The sequence below is a fragment of the Mycteria americana genome, chromosome 4 (assembly GCF_035582795.1).
Source record: "Mycteria americana isolate JAX WOST 10 ecotype Jacksonville Zoo and Gardens chromosome 4, USCA_MyAme_1.0, whole genome shotgun sequence".
In the NCBI taxonomy this organism is placed as follows: Eukaryota; Metazoa; Chordata; class Aves; order Ciconiiformes; family Ciconiidae; genus Mycteria; species Mycteria americana.
This window is the reverse complement of record NC_134368.1, coordinates 33,836,747-33,858,928: the sequence shown is the minus strand read 5'-3', so window position 1 is coordinate 33,858,928 and position 22,182 is coordinate 33,836,747. Positions and strand designations below refer to the sequence as shown.

Below are 22,182 nucleotides of genomic sequence, written 5' to 3'. Positions count from 1 at the left end.
AGGCTAGTAGTTACCGTTTGCCTGGATGCAATACAAAGTACAGGCTGAGAAACAGTTTCTTCATCTCTGTGAAGATGCTGTGGTCAGAGTGACCATTCTTTTGTTCTTCTTACATACTTAAGTAATTTTTTTCAGTAGTGCGACTGACGTGGGTAACAGAGAGAAACTATCCAGTTGAGTGAATACCTAAGCACAAAGGAAAAAGGGAAGCTGGTCTTATATCCTGAGGAGTCACTGCTTAGAGTTAGATTATTTCTGACTGTTCCTCCAAACTGATTCATCATCACAGTGCAAAGGGCCCTTTAGTATCTGCTTCCAATGTGCTGTTGCAGAGTATGTACACCAAGAACAGTAATAACACGTAAAGTCAATTAAGACTAACCAAGTTTAATTTCCTGGGACCAAAACTGTTTAATCAAACATGTTTCCAAACATGCATGGAAAAAACCCACATCTTCAACTGTTAGAAACACATCCCACCCCCACCAATGACTTCACACTCAAGAGCACATAGGATATCTAATCTGTTATGGTTAATTCATCTCTCAATACCATCTATGTCATATTGAGCCTAAACAATTGTGTGAACAGGAAAACTGACATTCATGCTACCACTTACACAGTTGTGAAGGCATCAGATGGCTTTCAATAGTTTTTTGGACCAGAAAATTGAAACTTGCTTGTCCACAAAGCTAGATGGAAATGCTGTACTCCAAATTCTGCTTTAGGATAAAGACAGAATTTCCTTGAAGAACACTCTAGAGGCATGATTAGAGGCACTACTAACATGTATAGAGAGCTGCTGGTTTACAGAAGCCTTCATGTGTTAGGAGTGGATTGATTCAGATAGCCTATGGATATATTTTCCAGTCCACAGTTTGTGAAAATATTTCATTCTCTGTCTCAAAGATGACAAACTGGTAGTTGTCTTTTAGAAACACCTATAAATCAACCTAATTTGTTCTGGGCACAGAGTAAATTCCAATAAGTAATGCAGACATATGATTTCTAACTTTTAAAAGTATATATTGAAAAGGGGTAATATAAAAAATTGGAAGCAAATCAAGCAAAATTAAGTAAAGGCAAAGCATTAAATACAAAAATATGACATATACCAGGAACAAACAAGCCTAGCATTGGATGAACAGGTACATTTCAAAAAATTGGCAAACAAAGCATTCAAAAAAATTTTCTAATTGATCCTTCTCAAGATGATACATAAGATTATGTATTCATCTCCTGCAATGATAAAGAAACCCTTCTCATTCCATTGGAAAAAAAGATCTTAAGTAACTTTTGCTAGAGAATACCTACAAAACACACAATATGCTTTGGTTTTACTGAAAAAAGATCAGCTCCTTTGACTGAAAGGATATTTTTTACATACAAAAGTTTCACCCAGATATCTGGAGACCCAGGGACTTCTTTGTCACATTTTAAGAATAAGTTGGTATTATTTCCATACACTTTCACAAATCATTAACTTTAAGTGATTTACATGACTGATGTTACAATGTCCTCCTTGCTGCGCACAGAAAAGCCTTGGATTTTCTGAGACAAATCTGGTCAGCTTTCCACAGGCAGGTCCTTGCTATATGGATAGGTAAGACTTTTTTAAAATGTTTAAATATCATGCCTCCAAGCATTTTAAGACTTGGTTAAGATCACCTCAACCAAGTTTTATCCAAAATTTGGAACCTCTCTGTTGTTAAAAAGGATGGGGGAGTGGGGAATTCTTCCTGCATACCTTCTAGACAACGTCCAAAATACAGGACTTTTCAGCAATGGTCATGCACAATAGTCCTTAGTCTGCTACGGAACTTGGATCATCAAACTGACTTTGCATTCACTTTGATGAGTGCCAAAAGTGACACTAACTTTCTGAATGCAAGAAACTACCTCTCCATCTTTGGTGGCACAACCATTCAAAACACCTGCCAGAAAAGTCATACTGATTTTCCTGTAAGCAGGGGCTCATTTTAACAACAACCATTCTAAATATAACCAAATGCAAAATCAGATGCACAAAGAATATAGTTTATTTTAAGAAGATAGGACACACATGATTTTTTCTGGCCTCAAATGTGCAAATCTGCAATGGCCTGCTTTCACTGCTCTTCTCCAGAAGAGGACTACATTTCTTACCATTGCTCCCCATCCTCTTATTTATCTTTTTTTGTATAATGCTGTGTTTTTCATGCTTAGCATTTGATGTAGCTCTATGCAACAGCAGCACACAAACATCTTTTTTTCCCTTTTGAAAATACTGCGCCCCTGTTCTTTATAAACTAGAAAAGATAAAATACTGAAATGTCAAATCTAGCCACCAAAGGGAAAAGACAAAAATAACTTTTTTTTTTTTTTTTTTTAGATAATCCTGTGGTGCATAAACTAACCAGGCTCAATTTTTAGGGGAAAAAAAGGTACTAATTCTTGTGACAAAGTTATTAAAAGTCAAAGATTTCGGTCTAGGTGCTTTTTTGTATTTTAAGTTTGACATTGATTTTTTTGTATGCAGTTGTTCTGAAATATTTTGATGAGTAACAGTTAACTTAAATCTTGGACAAAAGCATCCTCACAGATTAAGTTAAAAATCTATTTTTCCTTTAGGCAAAGTGGCTAGTTAATAGCTAACAATAAAGTAATGCATGCATTTCAGTTCTGTATATCCTTTCAGTGCTCCTGTCCATTAATTAGCCATTGATTTGAAAATGTCAATTTTCCTGATAATGGTTTTATGTGCAGTACGATCAACCTCATTAAATTCCTTTTATTTCACATGAAAAAATGGATTGCAGCTTCACATTTATTTAAACAAACCCAACTGAAAGCCGTATGTTGATTTTTTCCTTCATTTTATGTTTAAAGATTTTCAGTCGCTTCTGTACATAAATGGCTAGCCTGGCATATTACAGGATGAAGTTTATAAGCTCTTTTTCAGTACAGTAAACAATATACAGTTGTAAGCAAAATTAACTTCCATAAACAATATACAGTTGTAAGCAAAATTAACTTCCTTAATAATGGCAATATTTATGTTGTTTTCCCATGCCCTACAAAAGAGCTGCACGTAACACAGGGAAAGAATTTGCTATGGCCATTATAATGATGAATACACTGACCCTTATAAAGCTGAACTTAGTGCATCTCCTGTAGCTTTATCTACTGGGTAGGAATATAAGGAATTATTTAAAACAATATGGTAAACTTTCAACTCCTATTTCATCTCCTAAAGTTGAACTCTGGCAACACAAAGAAGAAATAACAGCAACCAAGTGCTGGAAGCTTTAAAGAAAAAATTCCTTTGACTTAAGAACATTGGAAAGCTTCTGTACCTAATCCTTCACCTTCACAGTTCAGATATGGAGGGTGAACTCATGGGAATGCAATTTATATACTCTCCCCCAAAACTGACCAACTGACTTCAGTGACAAAAAATTAATCTATAAAAAAAGAATCTAAGAAAAACCATATATGACTACAGGTACACAAGTTAAAGTTCCTATCATAAATGTTGCATTCCAACACCTAAGAAACCTAACAAGCTGCTACATTTACCAACTTTGTGTATTGTTTAAAGTGCACCTACTTAAAATGAAGAAATAATATTTCTTCATATACAGCTTATATATTTCATAGTTCTACAGAGTATTTTGCTGCCTATTTAAATACTGTTTAGAACTCCCTGCACAATAATACCATCTATTGCTAAACACAGTAATTTCTAATGCATATGTTGGCTGAAGAAGGTTTTATTAGCTCAGTTTCTGATTTAGTAAGGTAATTAAGTGCATGACTACCTTTCAGTCCCTTGTCCCTATTTCAGCATCTATCATTAGTCATTTTTAGATTAACTTATTGAACTAGGAACTTGCAGAGAAAGATCTTGAACTTAAAAGAATACCAGAGCCACTCTAATACGTATTCTAAGAAGAGCCACTAGAAAATACCAAAGTGCAGTGCCAGACAGTATTCCACAATAAGCATGTCCTCATGGAAAAAGGTGTTTGCATGCAAGAACTGTCCAAAACTCTGAAATCACAGGGTAACTCGCATCTGCATCAGAGCCTGGGACATCTCTTAACTGAAGAAATCAGCAAAGTGTCATATTATTAAATGGTAATGAATCACTTCTGTCACAAAACATCTTTGGAAAGATCATGGTCGACTGATAATAAAGCAAAGCAGATTTCTTAAAGAGAAAGTCTTCCTCAGTTGTGTACATTTTATTCAACTGTAGTTTAATAAAACCCAAAACTAGGAAGACTTCTAAAATTTTTCATACAGATTAAAAGGCAGTTGAAAGCATGCTGTAACAAACATGAGCTTGTTAAATAGTAAGCATCTATCCCATGCAAAGAACAATTCTACTCAGTATATTGCACATTGATTAAAACGTTCACTTCAAAACTGTGGTGAGGAAGATGAAAAAGATCACTAAGGTATAAATTACCTGCAAACAGAGCACTGCCGCTGTGGCTGGAGAGCAGTGAACATCACTATCACAGAGTAGTTACGAGGTGGAGCCTTCACAAATCTTCGGAATTTGTCTCCGTTCATACGGATGACCGAGCGCCTTGAGCTCCATTCCATCAGCTGTTCCACCTTCTCAGCCAAAAGATTCTGTAATTGAGGACAAGGATGAGGAATGTTTAAGCTTAAACTTCAAGAACTTTGTACCTATATTCTGCCTTTGCATCCTCAGAGCTCCTATGGACTTGGGGTACCTCTATATAGCTTATAGCACAATTTAGTCTTCTACGTAGACAAGGTGATTTTGAGTATTTTAAAAAATAACTCAATGTGGTCTTAAAGAGAAAGGATGCATAAAGTGAAATCAAACAGGTTGCTACCAAAGGCAAAGGAGTAGAGTAAGGCTGACTGTCTAAATACAAGATACCAGTACAGCAATCATTTAACTTTCATTAAAAATTGGAAGCTTTAGAAAATGCAGCTTTATGTTATATTTATTCTATTTAGTAAAAATCACAGCAGGATATTGCCAGTCACTCAAATATTAAGATGAAAGAAAAATGTAGCTACAAAGTGAGAAAAATAGTTATTACGTTCAGAATTTCCTTATGAATATGTATCATATTGAATTTAAATTAATATAAGTTTTATATTTTGCTACAGACAGGAATGCTCTGTCTTATAAACCCATCTAGGCACATTCCGTTATGAGATCAATGTTTTTAGTTGCTTTCAAGATTGAGATCCCAAAAATATTTTGGCTGAACTATAAGTGTATAAGGAAAAAAAATTTGCTTGCGTGTGACTTATCTTCTGCATGAAAGCATTCCATCACATGAACTATTTAAAAGCAGGCTATGAGACATATTAGAAGACAGCCCTCAAGTTAAATACATTAATCTAACCATTCCTATGAAAATCTATTTAGACTTTTTTTTTTTTATCAAGTAAGCCTGATGTCACACGTGCTCAGCAGAGACTTTTTAGTCTCCTAAACTACCTAGTTTCAGTGAGGTTGCACTGACCATGCTCTAAGTGGATTGCTACACCTACAGCGTGTCAGGATCAATGCAACAATCCATCTTGTTTTAAGTCTTCAGTTCCCTGCTCAAGGACACTGTGGAAGCTGCCTATATCAAATAAGAGCTAAAAGAAGAGTGGATAAAACTGGAATATTACAACTTGCACAGAAACTGAGTGCTGAGAGAAGGTGGGAAGGACAGAGATGGGGACAGACAGAAACAGAGACAGAAAGTGAAGAAGAAGCACCAAACAAAAAAGAAACAAAGTTCAGAAAACTGGAAGGTGTGACACCTCTGATAAAATATGCATGAGTTAGCGAAAGGGTATACACACTGATGAGGGTCTGCTGTGGAAGGGAAGAACAAACTAGCTTAACAAAACATATTGAAATGGGGATGTTCTGAGAAAAGAGAACATGAAGAAAGGCAAGACAAGGATAAAACTCAAATACTGTGCAGAAATAACTGAGCAAGGAGACAAGGTGGCTTTTCTATGAATTTAGAAAAAAAACAGAATGAAAAAGAAAAATTAGCTCATTTAGTAACATTTTGACATATCAGTAAGGCATACCAATAAGAGTAGAGACGTATCAATAAGAGTAGAGAGCGATATATGAGGGGAAGGAAAGAGTGAACTACAACGATAAAGGAAAATTACATTTTGCCTGTCAGATCTTCCACCTTAAAATTAGCAGAAGATGCCTCTTGGAGTTCCTTATAAGATGCAGCTGGTCATCAGAAGTTTTGAGTCCAAAAGAAGCTTTGATCAGCATAAATCATGACAAGTTTTGAGACAGACACATTTATTTGACCCTATAAAGCCTTTAAAAAAAATTTTAGGTTTTCATTCCTATTCTCAGAATTTAGTTGAGATTTGTAATCACAAATGTGAAGGAGAGATTACAACTCTGTTTATCATGAGAATACCAATGAATCAATTAATACTACAATTTTTCTTCTGCTAAAAGACATATGTTTTTGGTAGTTTTGCTTCAAAAAGATATTATGTAAGTTCTTTTCTTTAAAAAGAATCATAAAGCAAATTACATAAAAATGAAGCCTAATCATTTGTAACATTTCCTTGGATTAGCAGTGCCTGGATTAAATCTTTCTGTTCATTTCAAAAGATTCACTAGTTTTGCACGAGGCACTCCAGTTGGTAATGTGCAATAAAACTTAAGGAGCTAAAAAGGATGTGTATTCATATTTCCAAAGGTTTTAATAACTGAAGCAAAAAGATAAACCAAAGAGAACTAATAAAAAGACACAACTTTTAAATTAACACAGGAAGGATGCATAATATCCTACTTGGTACAGAAAACCAAAGCCTTTTCAGAATAGGCCTTGTTCAGAGAAAAGAAATAGAAACCCATGAAGTATTAAGAGTATTAAAGTAAAAGCATGATCTTGACAGAAAAAACAAGGGAGAAAAAACCCAGCTCTATTACTGCTATATCATTTGTTTCTACAAAATAATCAGTGATATCAGAAGAGTCTTACTCGGGGAAGTCCCATACAAAGTTTTACTTGGAAGCTTGTTGCCAACAAACAATTGCCTTGTTTCCTTCACATTCAGTCATGTACAACATCACCTTCACACAGCTCTTGTGAAATACTGTGAAGTTCATCATAATGTTCTCAACCACTTTTATCTTTTGTTTTTTTTTTTCTAAAGGCACTAGGTAAAAAGCTAGTAACTAAACTAACCTAATATGTTTACTACACTAGGTAATCAAGCTAGTACTTCAGGAGTATAAAGTCACTAGGTACAATTTTATTACTTGCTTCACTGGATTCTGAAGAAATCTACTTTTTTCAAATAGAAAGTTATCATTGAATGGATTGCAGATAATCACATACATCATCAAATATTCTGCTATAGGCCAGATTTCTCTTAGGTAATGGACTGCACTTAGATATTCTACCACGTTTTAGTCTACTTCATTCCAGAAAGTCTCCTTTCACAGAATAATTGATAGAAGAGACCTTGGGACTGCCAGCTCTAGAATGCACAAGGAAATCTGTGGAACATCCTGTATTTTACGGCTTTCTGTTTGTAACACTTTATAGCTAGATGAAGGTCTGATATTGTTTTGTCATTTATAAAACATTTGCACAATATATGCTGCTGAGTAAGTTATCAACCTTTTCCTCATCTCATTTAATAATGAAATCCATGAAATAAATCTAGTGTTAAATGAGTTTCCATTTTAGCTGTGCATTTTACATTAAAGTTGAGTACCTGCGTTCAGAAAATACAGCACATTTCAACATTACAACTGTCTACTTTAGCTTTGGATCAAAAAGGCACCCACTTTTCAGATGCCACACTCAGAAAATTAACCAGTCTGTTAAAAGGGGAAAAAAATTGTATATTTTAAACAAATGCTCAAGCTAGCAGACTGGCCTTATGGATTTCATAACCCAGAAAGTAACTTTGACATTTTTATAAGAAAATTAAAAGTTTGTAAGATAAAAGTATATAGAAAACAGATTGTTGAATAAAGGTGTGAGTATGAGCTCTACCTCCAGTCAAAAATTTTCTCCTGTGTAAAAGAACAGTGTTGAAAAGCGAAGAAAAATTGACAAAAAAACATTTAGAAACAAAAGGCAGAATTTTCCCAATTACCCTAATGGTATAATAATAAAAATAATAATCTATTAATACCCAGGAAAGCACTGTTAGCAAAGGCAATTATCTATCCCAAATTATTCTTGCCATGAAGGTACTGAAACGGAACATGTCCTCCAGTATTTTTCTTTACCAGTTACCATCCAACTATACAAACCATACATAAAACTGTCACCAAAGTGAACCCTCATTAGGAGTCTAGACATTTGCAAAAATTGTATTAACTCACCTCTTTCCACCCCCTGGGGAAACTTTTCTGCCAGAGAAACTCTGGAAATAGGAGAGGATGGCTCAATCAGACCCACTGGACAAAACCCATCTTGTGATGACTGAGACACATGAACAATTGTTCCTCATGTCCAGAAAATGAGAGAGACTATCTCATTTTTGCTCTAGACTGCTAATTTTCTGCTCCTTTCCACAGTCTATACAGGTAAAGGCCCTACATTTGTTTAAACCCATTTATTTACAGAATTCCTGAGCATTTACGAGCTTTATGCTGGTAACTCAAGGGGACTGTTTTAGTTGAAACACTGAGGGGGAAAAAAAAAAACCCACAAGCATAAATCTGAGAGGGGAAATTCTTCCTTTACAAAGAAAATTGCAGTTTTGTTGGTGCAAATAACTACAAAAGGGTCAACAGATAACGCTCTACTGATAAAAGCACAGAGAACATTTAAATCAATGGGTGAAGAGGCAGCCATGTATCATTTGTTTATTTTCATTAGCTCATGCCCCAAGCAGAATAAAAAAACATGTATGATCTATGTGTGGAAACAACATGAATGCTAATAACTGTAAAACAAACAGTACTATAATATTACTTGCTGTTCCTACACTATTTTGTAACAAGTGAAAATATATAGCATGACAACATTTTTTCAGAACTAAATAACCCTTAAAAACGTAACTGAGAAAATCAAGAATCCAGGAATTTTCTGATGCAACAAGGAAAACAGTTCTTTATTTTGGACAGGGATTTCTCCATAAAGAGATCACCTATGAAAATTATTTGTGTTGCTGGAGTAGGGACAGAGTCATCGGTGTTTTGGCCTCAATCCCGTTAAGCAGATGAGCAGTCCCCGCTGAAATAAGCTACTTGGGACAGCAATTCTAAATAATTCTGCTTTTGTCTCTATGGCTAGCAACAGATTTTTCCATTTGCAGTTGCCCATATCATTGAATCAAGAACAAAGCAAAAGAATAAAGTTAAAGTTCATCTATTATAGATCTCAGTTTCCAGTGATGTGATGAAACAACTATGCCACCTGTCAAAAACATAGGCAAACTGTGACAAGTTATGAAACAGAAGATGCTGGCAGGCCCAGCTTCTGGCATCTGCACCTGAAGCAATTCCCTGTTAGGGATTGCTTCCCAGTGATCCCCCATATCTCCTCTCTGCTTCTTAACCCAACAGAGCTTGGCATCTACAAGCTTTCCCTTTCGTACTCTGTGACTAGCAGATTAGCTACTCAAAACACAGCTTTATTTATTCACTTTCCCAAGACACAGTGCCTACATGACAAAGAGTAAACAACAACAACCACCCTGCATACAGACATTTTGCCTCACTTGACTGTTAATCTTCGTGGCCAGATTTTCTAAATTTATTTAAATTTATTCTAAATATATATTCTAAATTCATATATTACATATTCATATATATATTTTTTATATATTCTATATATAATGTATATATAGGATATATGTTATATATTCAGATATTCTAAATTTATTTATTAAGCAAAGAACAAAGTCCCAACAATACAATGCAATGATTCAGTGTCCAAACTAGCCTCCTTTCATCTGAAACACACTGGCTTTACCAATTATCTTCTTTCAGGTTTCAGAAGAGGTTTCGGCTCTTTCTTATGTAAAGGGGTGCCTCCTGAATACTACTGGACATGTGTACATGAAAGACTTCAGCTCTAGAAAGGTAAGGTTAAGATCTAGAAGACAAGATACCAGTACTTGGAAAAGTCCTCAAAAAATTAGGCGGGGACTCAATCTACTGTCAACTACTAGTAAGGCTGAGGTATTGGTTATTACTAAGCCATTCCCCTTTCCTGACGAAAATGCAAATTCAGGAATTGAATTTGAATTCAATTCAAATGGTTTTTGAATTGCTCAAATTTCACAGTTTCCGCAGTGAAAGAAGTAAAGCAAGGAGTAATGATTTGATACTATATTTGCTATGGAAGAGAAATTAACTACAGATTTTGTTGAACATTTCTTAAATTACAATGTTGCAAATAAAAAAAAAAATTGAGGTGGCTTGACTTCCATGTTTCCTTTATGTGTATCTTACCAAAACCAGCTAATGTAGACTGAATGACCACCCTTGATGAAGACTCTGCTTTGTTCACTTACATGCATCAAATCCCCAAGAAATGAGAGCCTTGTAGGTAATTATTTCAGGACAACACTCATTGCAAAAAAAATCAAGGTTGCACTGATAAGGCATGTAAAGTATCTCATAAGTCTCTCAATCTGATGTATGTAGCTCAAATTCCAACTTGTTTTAACAGTCGTCTTTTTTAGTCTTTAGTTACACTAATAGTTTAGTGTAACTTTTACACTAATAGTTTAGTGTACAGTTAGTTTAAACTAACTGTACTAATAAATGCATTTCAGCAGTATGTTGTAAGAATAGTTAACTCCTCTAAACATTCAGATATGTAATTACTGACTCCATTACATTAATGGCAGAAAGACAATGGAATTAACATTCAAAGTGTTGTTACAGCCTATTTAAATTTACAGTCATTCATTCCTCTGTTTTCCTTTGTTCACCTGATGCTTGCATATAAATGTAATTTACACTACCAATATATCAGTATCCTTGAACATATCAAAAATAGTTTTACCATTTGTAAACCTTGACAAACAATACTTGCATATACTCAGGTAACTTTATGTACCTATATCATTCCTTACACACTGAAAAGGGAGAATATAGATGACTACTTTCCTGCACAAGCCTTCTAAACAAGACCTCACATGGCTCATGGACTTGAAGGTGCTAAAGAAGAGTAATTTCTTTGATCTGTCTAGATCTTCACTCTTCTTTCCAACACTTCCTACGCTATTCTGGAACCTAGCAAAAAATTAAAACATATTTCATTTTTATCAAAGTTTATTCCTCTTCAAAGTAAGACATGCAGCATCAGCAACTTTATCCAAAATATTTATTCCCTATTTTGAACTTGTCTATAATAAGGAATAGAAACCACAGGTCATGTCAAATTTACAAACTTTGTTAAATGTAACTTCTTGATTCACAACACAAGAAACCCTAGGTCTAAGGGTTCTTAGACCTAGAAACCCTAGAGAACTCCAGGATTAAGTATCTGGATATTCCACTGAGCAGCATACTTTTCTGCAGCAGAAATTAACAACATTTACATCAAATTCTGGAGGCATCGGAAGCACAGTACAATCTGTTCTGTAAGTCATAAGTCATAAACTAATTCTTCTATTGAGAATGGCTGTATCAGTACCACAAATGTTTCCTTCCCTGTCTTCCTCTCCTCTGCAGCTTTCCATGATCCTTCCAAGGCTCTTTTTTAATTAAAACAAACAAACAAACAAAAAGCATGAGTTAATGCAAATATTACTAACCACTAACATATACAGAAATCTGTTAGGATACTTTTGTGCCTTTCAGATTTTTTATTTATTTATTTACAAAAAGCTATTGCCTGAACATAATTGAGAAGCCATGTAAGCTGGCACAGTATGACTGACTTGATATTATGCTCCATTGACTTGAAGCCATTTAGCTGTGACTGAAGATTTGCTTCTTGAAATCAGACACTGATTTTCATCTTCATGCAAAATAGCTCACATTTTGTGTTATTAAGCCTAAAAATGTCCTCTTAAGGCTGAGTAGGTAAATGAACAGAGAACTAAAAATACTAAGGTTTTTTATTTTAGCCTGTAAGTTGCTCTATTAGCAATTTAAGAAAAATCTGGTTGATTTCCTATTACATGGGGCTGTCATTTTCTGATCATTATATAAGAAAGTAATAACATCAATATTTTTGTCCACTGTGGAAAACGCAAGATCGAAAGTAACCTGTGTAATGGTTTACATGGATGTATTTTGTCCAGTTGATTTTTAAAAGATCCTTAATTTCCATGGAGTACAAACCAAAATTGACAATTTCTGTCAAAATACAGGAGATTAATGGGGTTTTGTAATTAATATTTTCAAAATTTTCACAATTTGTCACTGATTTTATTTTTTAATGAATGTAAGTATTCATAAAGTTCACCTAATTTAAATAAAGTCTGTAAAGTCAACAATATGAATTACAGAGTAGGACTCTAGTACTGTAAACAAGCACAGTTTACTTCAGGAAAGAGAATCCCTACTGTACTGCATTAAGTAAACACAAGTTAAACCATTTAAGAGTTTATAGAAATAAACCTAGGTAAGATGCCTTATACAACTAAAGGCTTCTTCCCTACTGTTTTATTTTACTACTTTTTTTTTTTTTTTTACAAGCATGGAAGTAATTAAAAACATAATGAGACATATCAAAAGGATGAATTATGAATTAGAGAAAAGATACTACAACAAAAGCATCAGCTAAACCTCAAAGTACGTTTTGCTTAGGTCACCTTTACACTGAAAGGATATTAGTCTCGGGAGAGCATAATATAGGACAACCAGGATGATTCCAAGAGTACTTGTTATACAGAAAGGCTAAAAAAGTTCCATTTATTCTCAGTGGAAAACACTTCAGGGTGACCTACTAAAAATATTGCAAAAGTGCTTGATTAAAAGATGGCAAAAAATCCTCAGCAAAATATTACAATGATGCAAAAAAAGTTAAAAACTAACATCATTCTGCACAGATATTTCAAATCAATATGATGATCAACCTCCTAATTCTAAGTGACTGTATATTTTTTCAGTATTCAGAACCTTCAGATTCCTGGGAACTGGGTATGACCATACCTTTTAGAGTGCTAAGTTTATGATTTTTAGGCAGATACTTCAAGTTAATTCTATGCACAACTATTATTTCACAAATAAAAACTCTTCTAAATCGAGGAACACATCTTACAGCTACAGATTATCAAGGCATGTGTGTCATTAATATACTGATTCAGCCTGCCATTCTCAAATATTTCTGAGTTTTAGGTAAGAATAAACTTAGCTAAGACATCCTTTTAAACTAATTGCTATTTATATTGCAATTCTGAGTTTCAGAAATTCTTCCACACATTCTCCAAGATTTTTTTATTAAGTTCATCTTGCTGCAATACTCATCTCTCAGCATTCAGCAGCCTGGCTGAATTTACAGTGGATAATTATGAATTAACTACTGAAAGCCATTCAAGAACTATTATATACTTTGTGTACCTCTCCCTTGCTACAAAGAATATTGACTTCTCTGACACATTATTAACATTGTGCTTATTTTTAAAAATAAAGTAACTTTTGGTCCCATTCTTTTCCCTTCACCTCTTTAGTGTCTGCTGAAATCAACAGGCAACCTTATTTAAACTATCTAGATCACTTGAAGAAATGGCATTTCTCTACTAAAAGAAAAGGCTCAATAGTACAGAAAGACACAAGCCATTTCTCCTTTTTTTCCCCCCCAAATGTCATTTTTCTTTTGTTTTCTAAGGCTAGAGTCCAAAAGTGTCTTTGAAAACATGAAAGTGAGTGGTCTCTTTCTTGAATTATATTCCTGTTTGACTACTCTCAAGCACTATTTTTGAAGATAAGTTGAACATTTCTCCAGTGTTCCATAACCAACTGTTCCCTGTCAACTTTATTGCAAATTATTTTGTTCAGCTGAATTGCTTTAAAATAAGAGACCTATTAAAAAAAAATAGTGTTACAGACCAAGCCATAAGAACCCAGTAATCCAGGATCAGGTTGCTCATATACTAAACAATTTTGTACATATCAGAGCAGGTAGCTCATGTACTTTATATAGAATGAGGAGATGCTGCCCAGGGAGAAATGTGAATACCTTACATGGTATGATCCTTTAAAAAAACCCAAAAAACTCTTCAGAATACTTTGTCCTGTAATACTTTCCGTATTCATAAGAGAAATACTGGAAGAAAATAAAAAAGTCAACGTTAACTTGAATTTGCTGTTTCTTTGAGATACAATACAGGCAATCAGAATATTGACTTCAAGTCTGAACACGAAGAAAAAAGTCTGCATTTCTTACCTAGTCTGGTTGTAGGTTCAGTTTACAACTAACTCTAAAGCAATTCCACAGAATCACAGAATGGTTGAGGTTGGAAGGGAGCTCTGGAGGTCATCTAGTCCAACGCCCCTGCTCAAGCAGGGCCACCTAGAGCTGGTGGCCCAGGACCATGTCCAGACAGCTTTTGAATATTTCCAAGAAGGGAGACTCCACAACCTCTCTGGGCAACCTTTGCCTGTGCTCGGTCATCTTCACAGTGAAAAAGTGTTTCCTGATGTTCAGACGGAACCTCCTGTGTTTCAGTTTGTGCCCATTGCCTCTGACTCTGTCACTGGGCATCAATGAAAAGAGTCTGGCTGTGTCTTCTTTACACTTTACCCTTCAGGTATTTATATACATTGGTAAGGCCTCTCCTAAGCCTTCTCTTCTCTAGGACAAACAGTCCCAGCTCTCTCAGCCCTTCCTCAGAACATTTTCAATTTCAGAACATTATATGGAAAGCATGATATTTAAAGGATGTGCATGACTGTACTGAACAGTAGTTCCACCCTATTTTTTGTTCGTCATGAGTGTAAAACAAGTTCTACTCTATAAAGCAAGTAGCATCTGGAGGAAAGAGGACTTGAACAAGCACAGACACCAACAAAATTACCTTTTTGTTCAAAGTGTATTTGTTCCCTATTTCATGATAAAGTAATTCAGAAATCTACATTACTGGAAAGACCCTTCCTTTCCCAGCAATATGTACACAGTGCTGTTCAATTAGCGTACTGCCACTCCTCTCCCCCCCCCCCCCATCCCTTACCTGCACATTCCTCTGCATATTTGTGGAATGACAAAATTTTATGTTGAAAGTTGATATAGCAATGATGACGGTAACACCACACAGAGGTAAATCACTTTAGAAATTTGAGGTTGCTTTGCCTTTGGTGGAATGCTGGCAACCAACCACAATTTGAAAGGGGGCAAAAAGCCTAAAGAGCAACAAAAGTTCAGGGTATTACTGGATTTTTCTCTCTGAAAATTTAAAGAACTTAAATGGCATCCAGATCTTCTCACTCTCTGTAAACAGGGATTCTAGAGAGACATTTTACAAAGCCATTGATAGCTGAGCTTTCTTCATTGTGGAATCAACACATAGAGACTAATCCCTCAAAGCCCTGAAGTACTGTGCTACCACTGAAGAATTACCCAGCAATCAAGCCAGACAACCAAACTATGAGTAATGTTAAAAAAGAACTTTCTTCCTCTTCTTCAATTTTCTAAGTTATTTCAAACACCAGGTTAAAAGACAGATGCTGTATTTTCAATCACTGAAAGTACAGAATAGATGACTAAACTGCTACAATGAAAACAAGTTTTATTTCAAAAAGAAGTTTATGAACTGCTAGCTATGGAAAAAGCATCAAGACTTTACAGTGGATTAGATTATAAAGGAAGACTAGGAAAGGGCAGGAGCATGTCCTGTTAAAAGAAAGAATGCTAAGAACAAATTAATTCAACAACCATTTAAAATGCATAGTAAATACAATACAAATCAGAGATGCTTTCGTTCCATAAATGAGTGAAAACACACCAGAATGAAGAGGAATAAAAGGGCAGAAATTAAATTGTTATAAGGGCACTTAGGAACTGTTTGGTAATCAGAAATATAACTGCTTGAACAGGGAAACAATGAGACCTCAATCAAACACTGAAATAATTTTGACAGAATCCCCTTAAGAATAATGAATGAAAAAATTTATTTTTTTTTTTTCAAATTGCTCCATCAACGAATATAACAGTATTTTACCTTACTTTATTATTATATACAGACAGTTAAAATGACTGTATATAACACTAAAGAATTTTAGAGGAAGCTAAGTGACCTTTAACTAAATCAACCAATCAGCAGAGTTCTTATTCATAAGTTACTCTAGACAAGCATAGAAAGACCAGTTAAGTTGATCTAGAGGCCACATAAAGCATTTAGTTGAAAAAACATTCTGGGTATGAGCACTCTGGCTGCTTCATCTCCCAAAACTTTAAAAAAAACCAACCAACAAACCAAAACTCATAGGCAGATGTCATGGATTTGCCTTTTTGGTATTACTAAGAGGATTCCAAACACCTATTCCCTATTGGCACCTTTACTATTAATAAGAAAGGTTACCTTGCTGATTAGCACACTGGGAAACTAAAAAATAGAAATAAATTTCTCATCTGCTTCTTCACAGCAACTGAATAGTAAGCGAATTAAAAGACTAATGGCAGAAGAAAGATGTGGTGGTGATAAGCAATAAACTCTTTCTATCTTGTGACAAGCCAATCAGGTACTTTCTGAAATAAGATATCTAACTATGCACAAACTAGTCCATGTACAAATTAAGAATTTCAAAGATTATAATCAAAAAGTTGCAGGCAAAATAGTTAGCAATCTTTAGACTGGAAAAAGTTATTATTATTACCAGACACACTGAAACATCTTCTAACTACCTACCACAGATAAGAGTTGCATTTCTTCCTTAAAATTCCAGGTGTTCTTTATGTTTTACCCATAAACTCAAGTACCCATAAGATTAAGCCTCCAATGTACACACATGGTAGAAAATAAATAAATATTACATAAAGTATCATTACTATTCTCACTACACAAAAATGATAGCTCTTACATCTGCTAAGTCTGGAGTTATCAGGGTTAAAAATAACTGCGGATTTTCCACAAAAAAATATTAGATTATTCTTTTGCTAAAGAGGAAAATGCCAATTTCAAAACCTAAACGAGTCAAGAAGTATTAAGCTTCAATTCTGTAACAGACCCAGTACAGACCGATCATTATTCTGCATCTACACTTAAGGAAAATAGAAAGAATACTTGTGCTTTTGAAGCGTAGGGTTTTTAAATGCAGAGAAGAAAGGGAAAGAAAAAAATTATTTGGCAGCTTGTTTTTTTGTGGTTGATTTTAAGGAGTTTGTTGATGTAGAATAATGAAAAAAATAAAAGGAGAAAGGAAGCATGACTATAAAATTTGATGTTGCACAGACCTATGCTAGAGATTTGCTTTCAATGCAATTAGAAGGATACTTCTGCGAAGCACTTTCCCTAATTTTTTTTTTTTCAGCTGAAGAAGAGACATCACTGTTCCCGATTACCTAAATGCACTCAGATATATTCTGAAGTCCTCTGTAGATCCCAAGTCCATTGCCATAAGGACATAACAGAGGCTGTACCAGCTCTGGCCAAAAGTCAGCCTAGTCCACATCCAGTAGTGGACTCCTATAAAATGTTGTGGGAACTGAGCAAAGATATTATATATCCTGGTATATATTCTCCCAGCCCTCACCATTTGCATCTCAGGGACATCCAGAGGTAGAAAACACTATCTTGGTATTTAAAATAATTCCACAAAGGATAAACACTGAAAAATTACTGAAGTCAAAGGCTGCATTATCTTTAAAGAACACATCCATTCGTACGTGAATAAAATTTATGCAGCTTCTGGTCTTGTCTTGGTTTGCAGCTAGCTGAAAAGATACACTACAGCTAATTCAACTTACTATCTCACATTTAAATATTCTAGTTTTGAAATCTGCATTCCTTAAGGTCAATATTAGCACACTAGTTAATCACGCCACCTTCCAGCACCCCACTTTCAACTCCCATTCAACCTAGTTTTTAAAATCAGTATGGGGAAAGAAAAATTGCACCTCAGAAACCTTATTTTATAGCCTGAGGAATCTGCAGAAACAGTTTCCCTACAAAAAGTTTGCCTTTCTGAGTGAGAAGGCCTTCAGTACTGCGCTTTCTCCCTTGCAACCCTAAGACAGCCACTTCCCTAGTTCCCCCACAAATACTACACCGTTTGCTATGATAATGAACTCGCAAAGTTAGCTACCCAATAGATCCAGACAGAAGGTGAAAACAAATCATTTTAGTTAAAAGATAGCATACATTGCCATTATTATTTTTTACAATGGCACAATGGTCTAAGCTAGAACAGTCATACCTTCCCTATTGGAAGGAAAACCCAGGAAAACTGAAGCAGTAACGGACCAAAAAGCACAGAACAGTTCTGATCTATTCATTTGTCAATTTAACATTACAAAGTCATTTACAAAGATGACTTATGAAGCGAGTTAACTAACTAGTCAAAGATCAAGTGAGAAAAAAAATCTTTGATAAGCTTACCCTACTTTAGGGAGCAGGAAGGGAGTAAGAGGGTGATACTTTTGATAGATTAACAATAATTGCTACTGAGAGGAAGACTACAGAGGCCTAAAAACAGTTATAAGATCTAATAAATGCAAAGCTCATCAATATGTTTAGCAACAAAATTGGTGAATATTCATTGAACATGCAAGAACATACAATAAATCACCTCATTACAAGGAAAAATACCAATCAGGAACATTCATATTGGTTGCACCACTTTAAATATAGTCAATACGGGGCATTTTCATCGTCGAAACTTCTTACAGTCTTCAAAAGATGTCAGAGAAAAAGTAGATACCACTTATCAGCTCATTCTAATTTTAGTCTGGCACAATTTACACTCCATATTGTTCAAGGGAGTCAGGGTTTCATATTTCATGAACTGGACACTTCAAAAATATTTTTCCTACAGAACTGTACTATTCTTTGTGACAATTTCCCCCCCCCCTTTTTTTTTTTTTTGGGGGGGGGGGGGGGGGGCAGAGGGGAGAAAGATCAATATTAGCATTATGTATGTACAAAGCCCTAAATAAAATTCTCGACTTACACAATTAATTTTTCCCCCCTCTACATTTAGAAGAAAACAATTATGGAAAAAACTATCATTCTGACAAGCCTAGAGATGAAATGTAAAGTAATAGGAATTACATTCAGATTTAAGAAATCCACTGCAGACACTTCAACTCCTCCCCACACATTTTCAGTGAAATAATACATCAGTGACCACAGGGAGGAGAAAGCATCACCAGAAATTAGATGCAATTACTGTCCTAATCCCTACAGACACAAAGACAGAGACTACACTTTATCTCCATTTGACAGAAACCTATCCTTTTACAAGAACACCACATGATTTGCTACAAACTTTTAGGTCTGAATCACATTTAAAAACAAGTACATGAGGCATTACTTTCCAATTTACTTTCCTGGCACATACGTACTTATCTCCCACTCCAAGAATGTAGTTCAACTGAATTGAATTTACTCTGCAAAACAATATAATTCTAATAATTAAAACATCTGTAAAATGTATAAAATTATGAAATGTATATAGGACACAATAAATATAAAAACTAAAAATAATGTAGTTAAATATTCTCCACTATATATATATACAGAGTTACATATGCAGGACTGAAATTGGATGAATATTAATCAACCATACAAATGGGTTGCTTTATACACAAAATCCAAATAGCATTCTGACTTGACTGAAATAATCTGATTGCCTGACACATTGTTAGTTTGGCTCATTGGGTTTGGCCAAATATCCAATAATTTAAATGTTTTGTGGTACAAGGTGAGAAGAGACACTTAATATTTTTCAGAAAAAATACTGTGTTGCCAAAAACTACGCAAACATATGGTTCAAAAGACAAATAAGAGTACAGAAATGCAAGTATTTAAAGATCCCATAAAACAGAACAGACAGGGCTTATGGGCCAGATGGCTTTTTACCAGCTCTTTGTAAAAGGGGGTGGGGAGAAGTAATCTGCAGTGTGACTAAGTCACTTTGCATATACACAGTTCTGTCTTCAGGATAAGTTACCAGAATCTGTAACACTAAAATAAAACTTCGTATTTATATAAAAACAAATACCCTGTTTGAGGCACATAACAATCTCCACTTAAAAAAATACAGTTAACACAAGAGGAAAATTTATTCTCCTGCTAATTCTAAGTGGCATTTAAACAGACTGGCAGGGAGAAGTAACAAGATGCAAATAAAGCAGTGTTCAGACAATTAAAACTGCAAGTTTCAATGAACACAAGAAATTTCAGGAAAGGCTATTTTTTAAAAACATTAACACAAAAAGCTATGTACCAGAGGCAAGCCAATGCTTTCACAGAGGCTGTAGGTTTTAAAGGAAAGTTGTGCTGGAGAGAATTCAGTTCCTGAATCAACTGTAGAAACCACTTAGAGCAAGCTCCATTACCTGCTGATCTTGCCTCCGTACTACCTTTACTAGCTCCTTTTTCTCTTTTCCCCTTTTCCATCACTCATTGACAAGAAAGTACCCACTTTTCCCAGGAAATGAATGAGAAGAAAGGACTACTGACTTAATGCCAACAGATCGGGCCACCAGAATTATAAGTGGAGCACAGAGAACGGAAAAGAAAGATTCAGAAAGCCATGGAATTTCTTCTTCTAGGAAGAGGAGATACAGAAGATCTGGAGAAGATATTCTAAAAGTAACACAGGATCAACAACAAATAGAGGGAGGAAAAGCAGACCTGGAAAGTGGTCGAGAGGGTATAAGCATAAAGGATGCAAGTTTCTGCCATACCCACAGCATATGGTTGAATAGTATACTTTAATATGTGCTATAAAGCTTAAATAAGCAAGAAGTTACATTCAAGGCCTTAAACAAAAGCCTATAAAAGAATCCATGGCAGCTGTATTGAATTCACAATTGAACACACCTTTTTAACTGCAGAACAATGTCTGTCTTCTTCTCCAATATTACATTGACAAAGAATTTATAGACCAAATTATCTTGTCCGGGGTACAAGCATAATATTGTTGGTTTTATTTATGCTCTTAATTCATTTTGTGCAAGGAATTATTATTTCAGTATTGTTGTTATTTATATAATCAGAACTCTAAGAAATCCTAGTCAAGGAGCAGAATTTAATTGAGCAAGGTACTGGAGAAGCACATAACAGAGCCAGTTCTTGTTCCCAAGAGTTTGGAAGCTATAAATCAAGGAAGACAAAGCAGATCTCATTTGCTTATTTATGTATGTCTGCACATAGAATACAAGACACCAATGAAGACCATGGGTTAACATGGCCCACAGTTGTTTCGCCACATTTATTGTCTCATCACTGGCAAGGTTTTAGAACCTTGACAGCAAAACAGACTTAAAGAGGGATTTAAAAGAACAGGAGTCTTTGCAATGCTTTGTGAGGTGCTGTTTCAACAGGAAAATATTAATAAATTTAATCCAGAGATACTTGTTTTTAAGATTTAAATGAATGGACAACAAAGAAAGACACTGCAAGATAATGAAGAGTAGGAAGTTAGTAAAAAAAATTTGCTTACACACAGAAAGAGTAAAGTAAAATATCTTCTGTAACTTTTGTTTACTATCCATAGTTGCAGAAGTAAATGTTATGTCATTTGTCACAAATATTGAAGGACCAGGGCTAGAATACAAACAGAAGACAGATGTGGCAAGTAAAACGCTGTCACTATTGTAAGTTTTCAAAGCAGCCGTTGCTTTAATATTCATTAACTGTAGAGACCCTTTATTTTATCCCTGAAGCCCTAATTATTGTGAACCCACACTGTCATCTACATTTTTTTGCAAGACTGCATCCTCTCCCTTTTTAGAAAACTTAATTAAATCTTTAATAAGCCAGTATAAATGTAAAGGATGTGGAACACAAAATATCACCTTATGCATATTTATTAAATTTCTGCAAACCCTAAAGCATTTCTCCCCAAATTAATGGTATGGAAAAAATTGATGACAGTTTACCTGCCAATTTCTTTTCTTGTAATAATTCCATCTGTTAGTTCCCATGACAGGGACCTTACTACTAAATACTGTCTGGATATAGTCTCCAGATCTTGGTATCATCCCCATAGCCTAAACCACAGCTGATCACTTCCTCAGGTAATTGATTAAAATAATGCTGTTCTAATCATTGTGTGAAATTAAGCATGAAATCTACCCA

The 22,182-nt window shown here is 34.9% G+C and overlaps 1 protein-coding gene across 1 annotated transcript in view; it reads right to left on the bottom strand.

Moving 5' to 3' along the window:
• Positions 1–22,182, bottom strand: part of TUSC3 (tumor suppressor candidate 3) — a 131,438-nt gene that overhangs the window by 75,870 nt on the left and 33,386 nt on the right. Inside the window, exon 2 of the mRNA XM_075499216.1 lies at positions 4,454–4,623. Within this exon, the coding sequence (XP_075355331.1) occupies positions 4,454–4,593 (140 nt within the window). The 5' untranslated portion in view covers positions 4,594–4,623. The remainder of the gene's footprint in view (positions 1–4,453; positions 4,624–22,182) is intronic.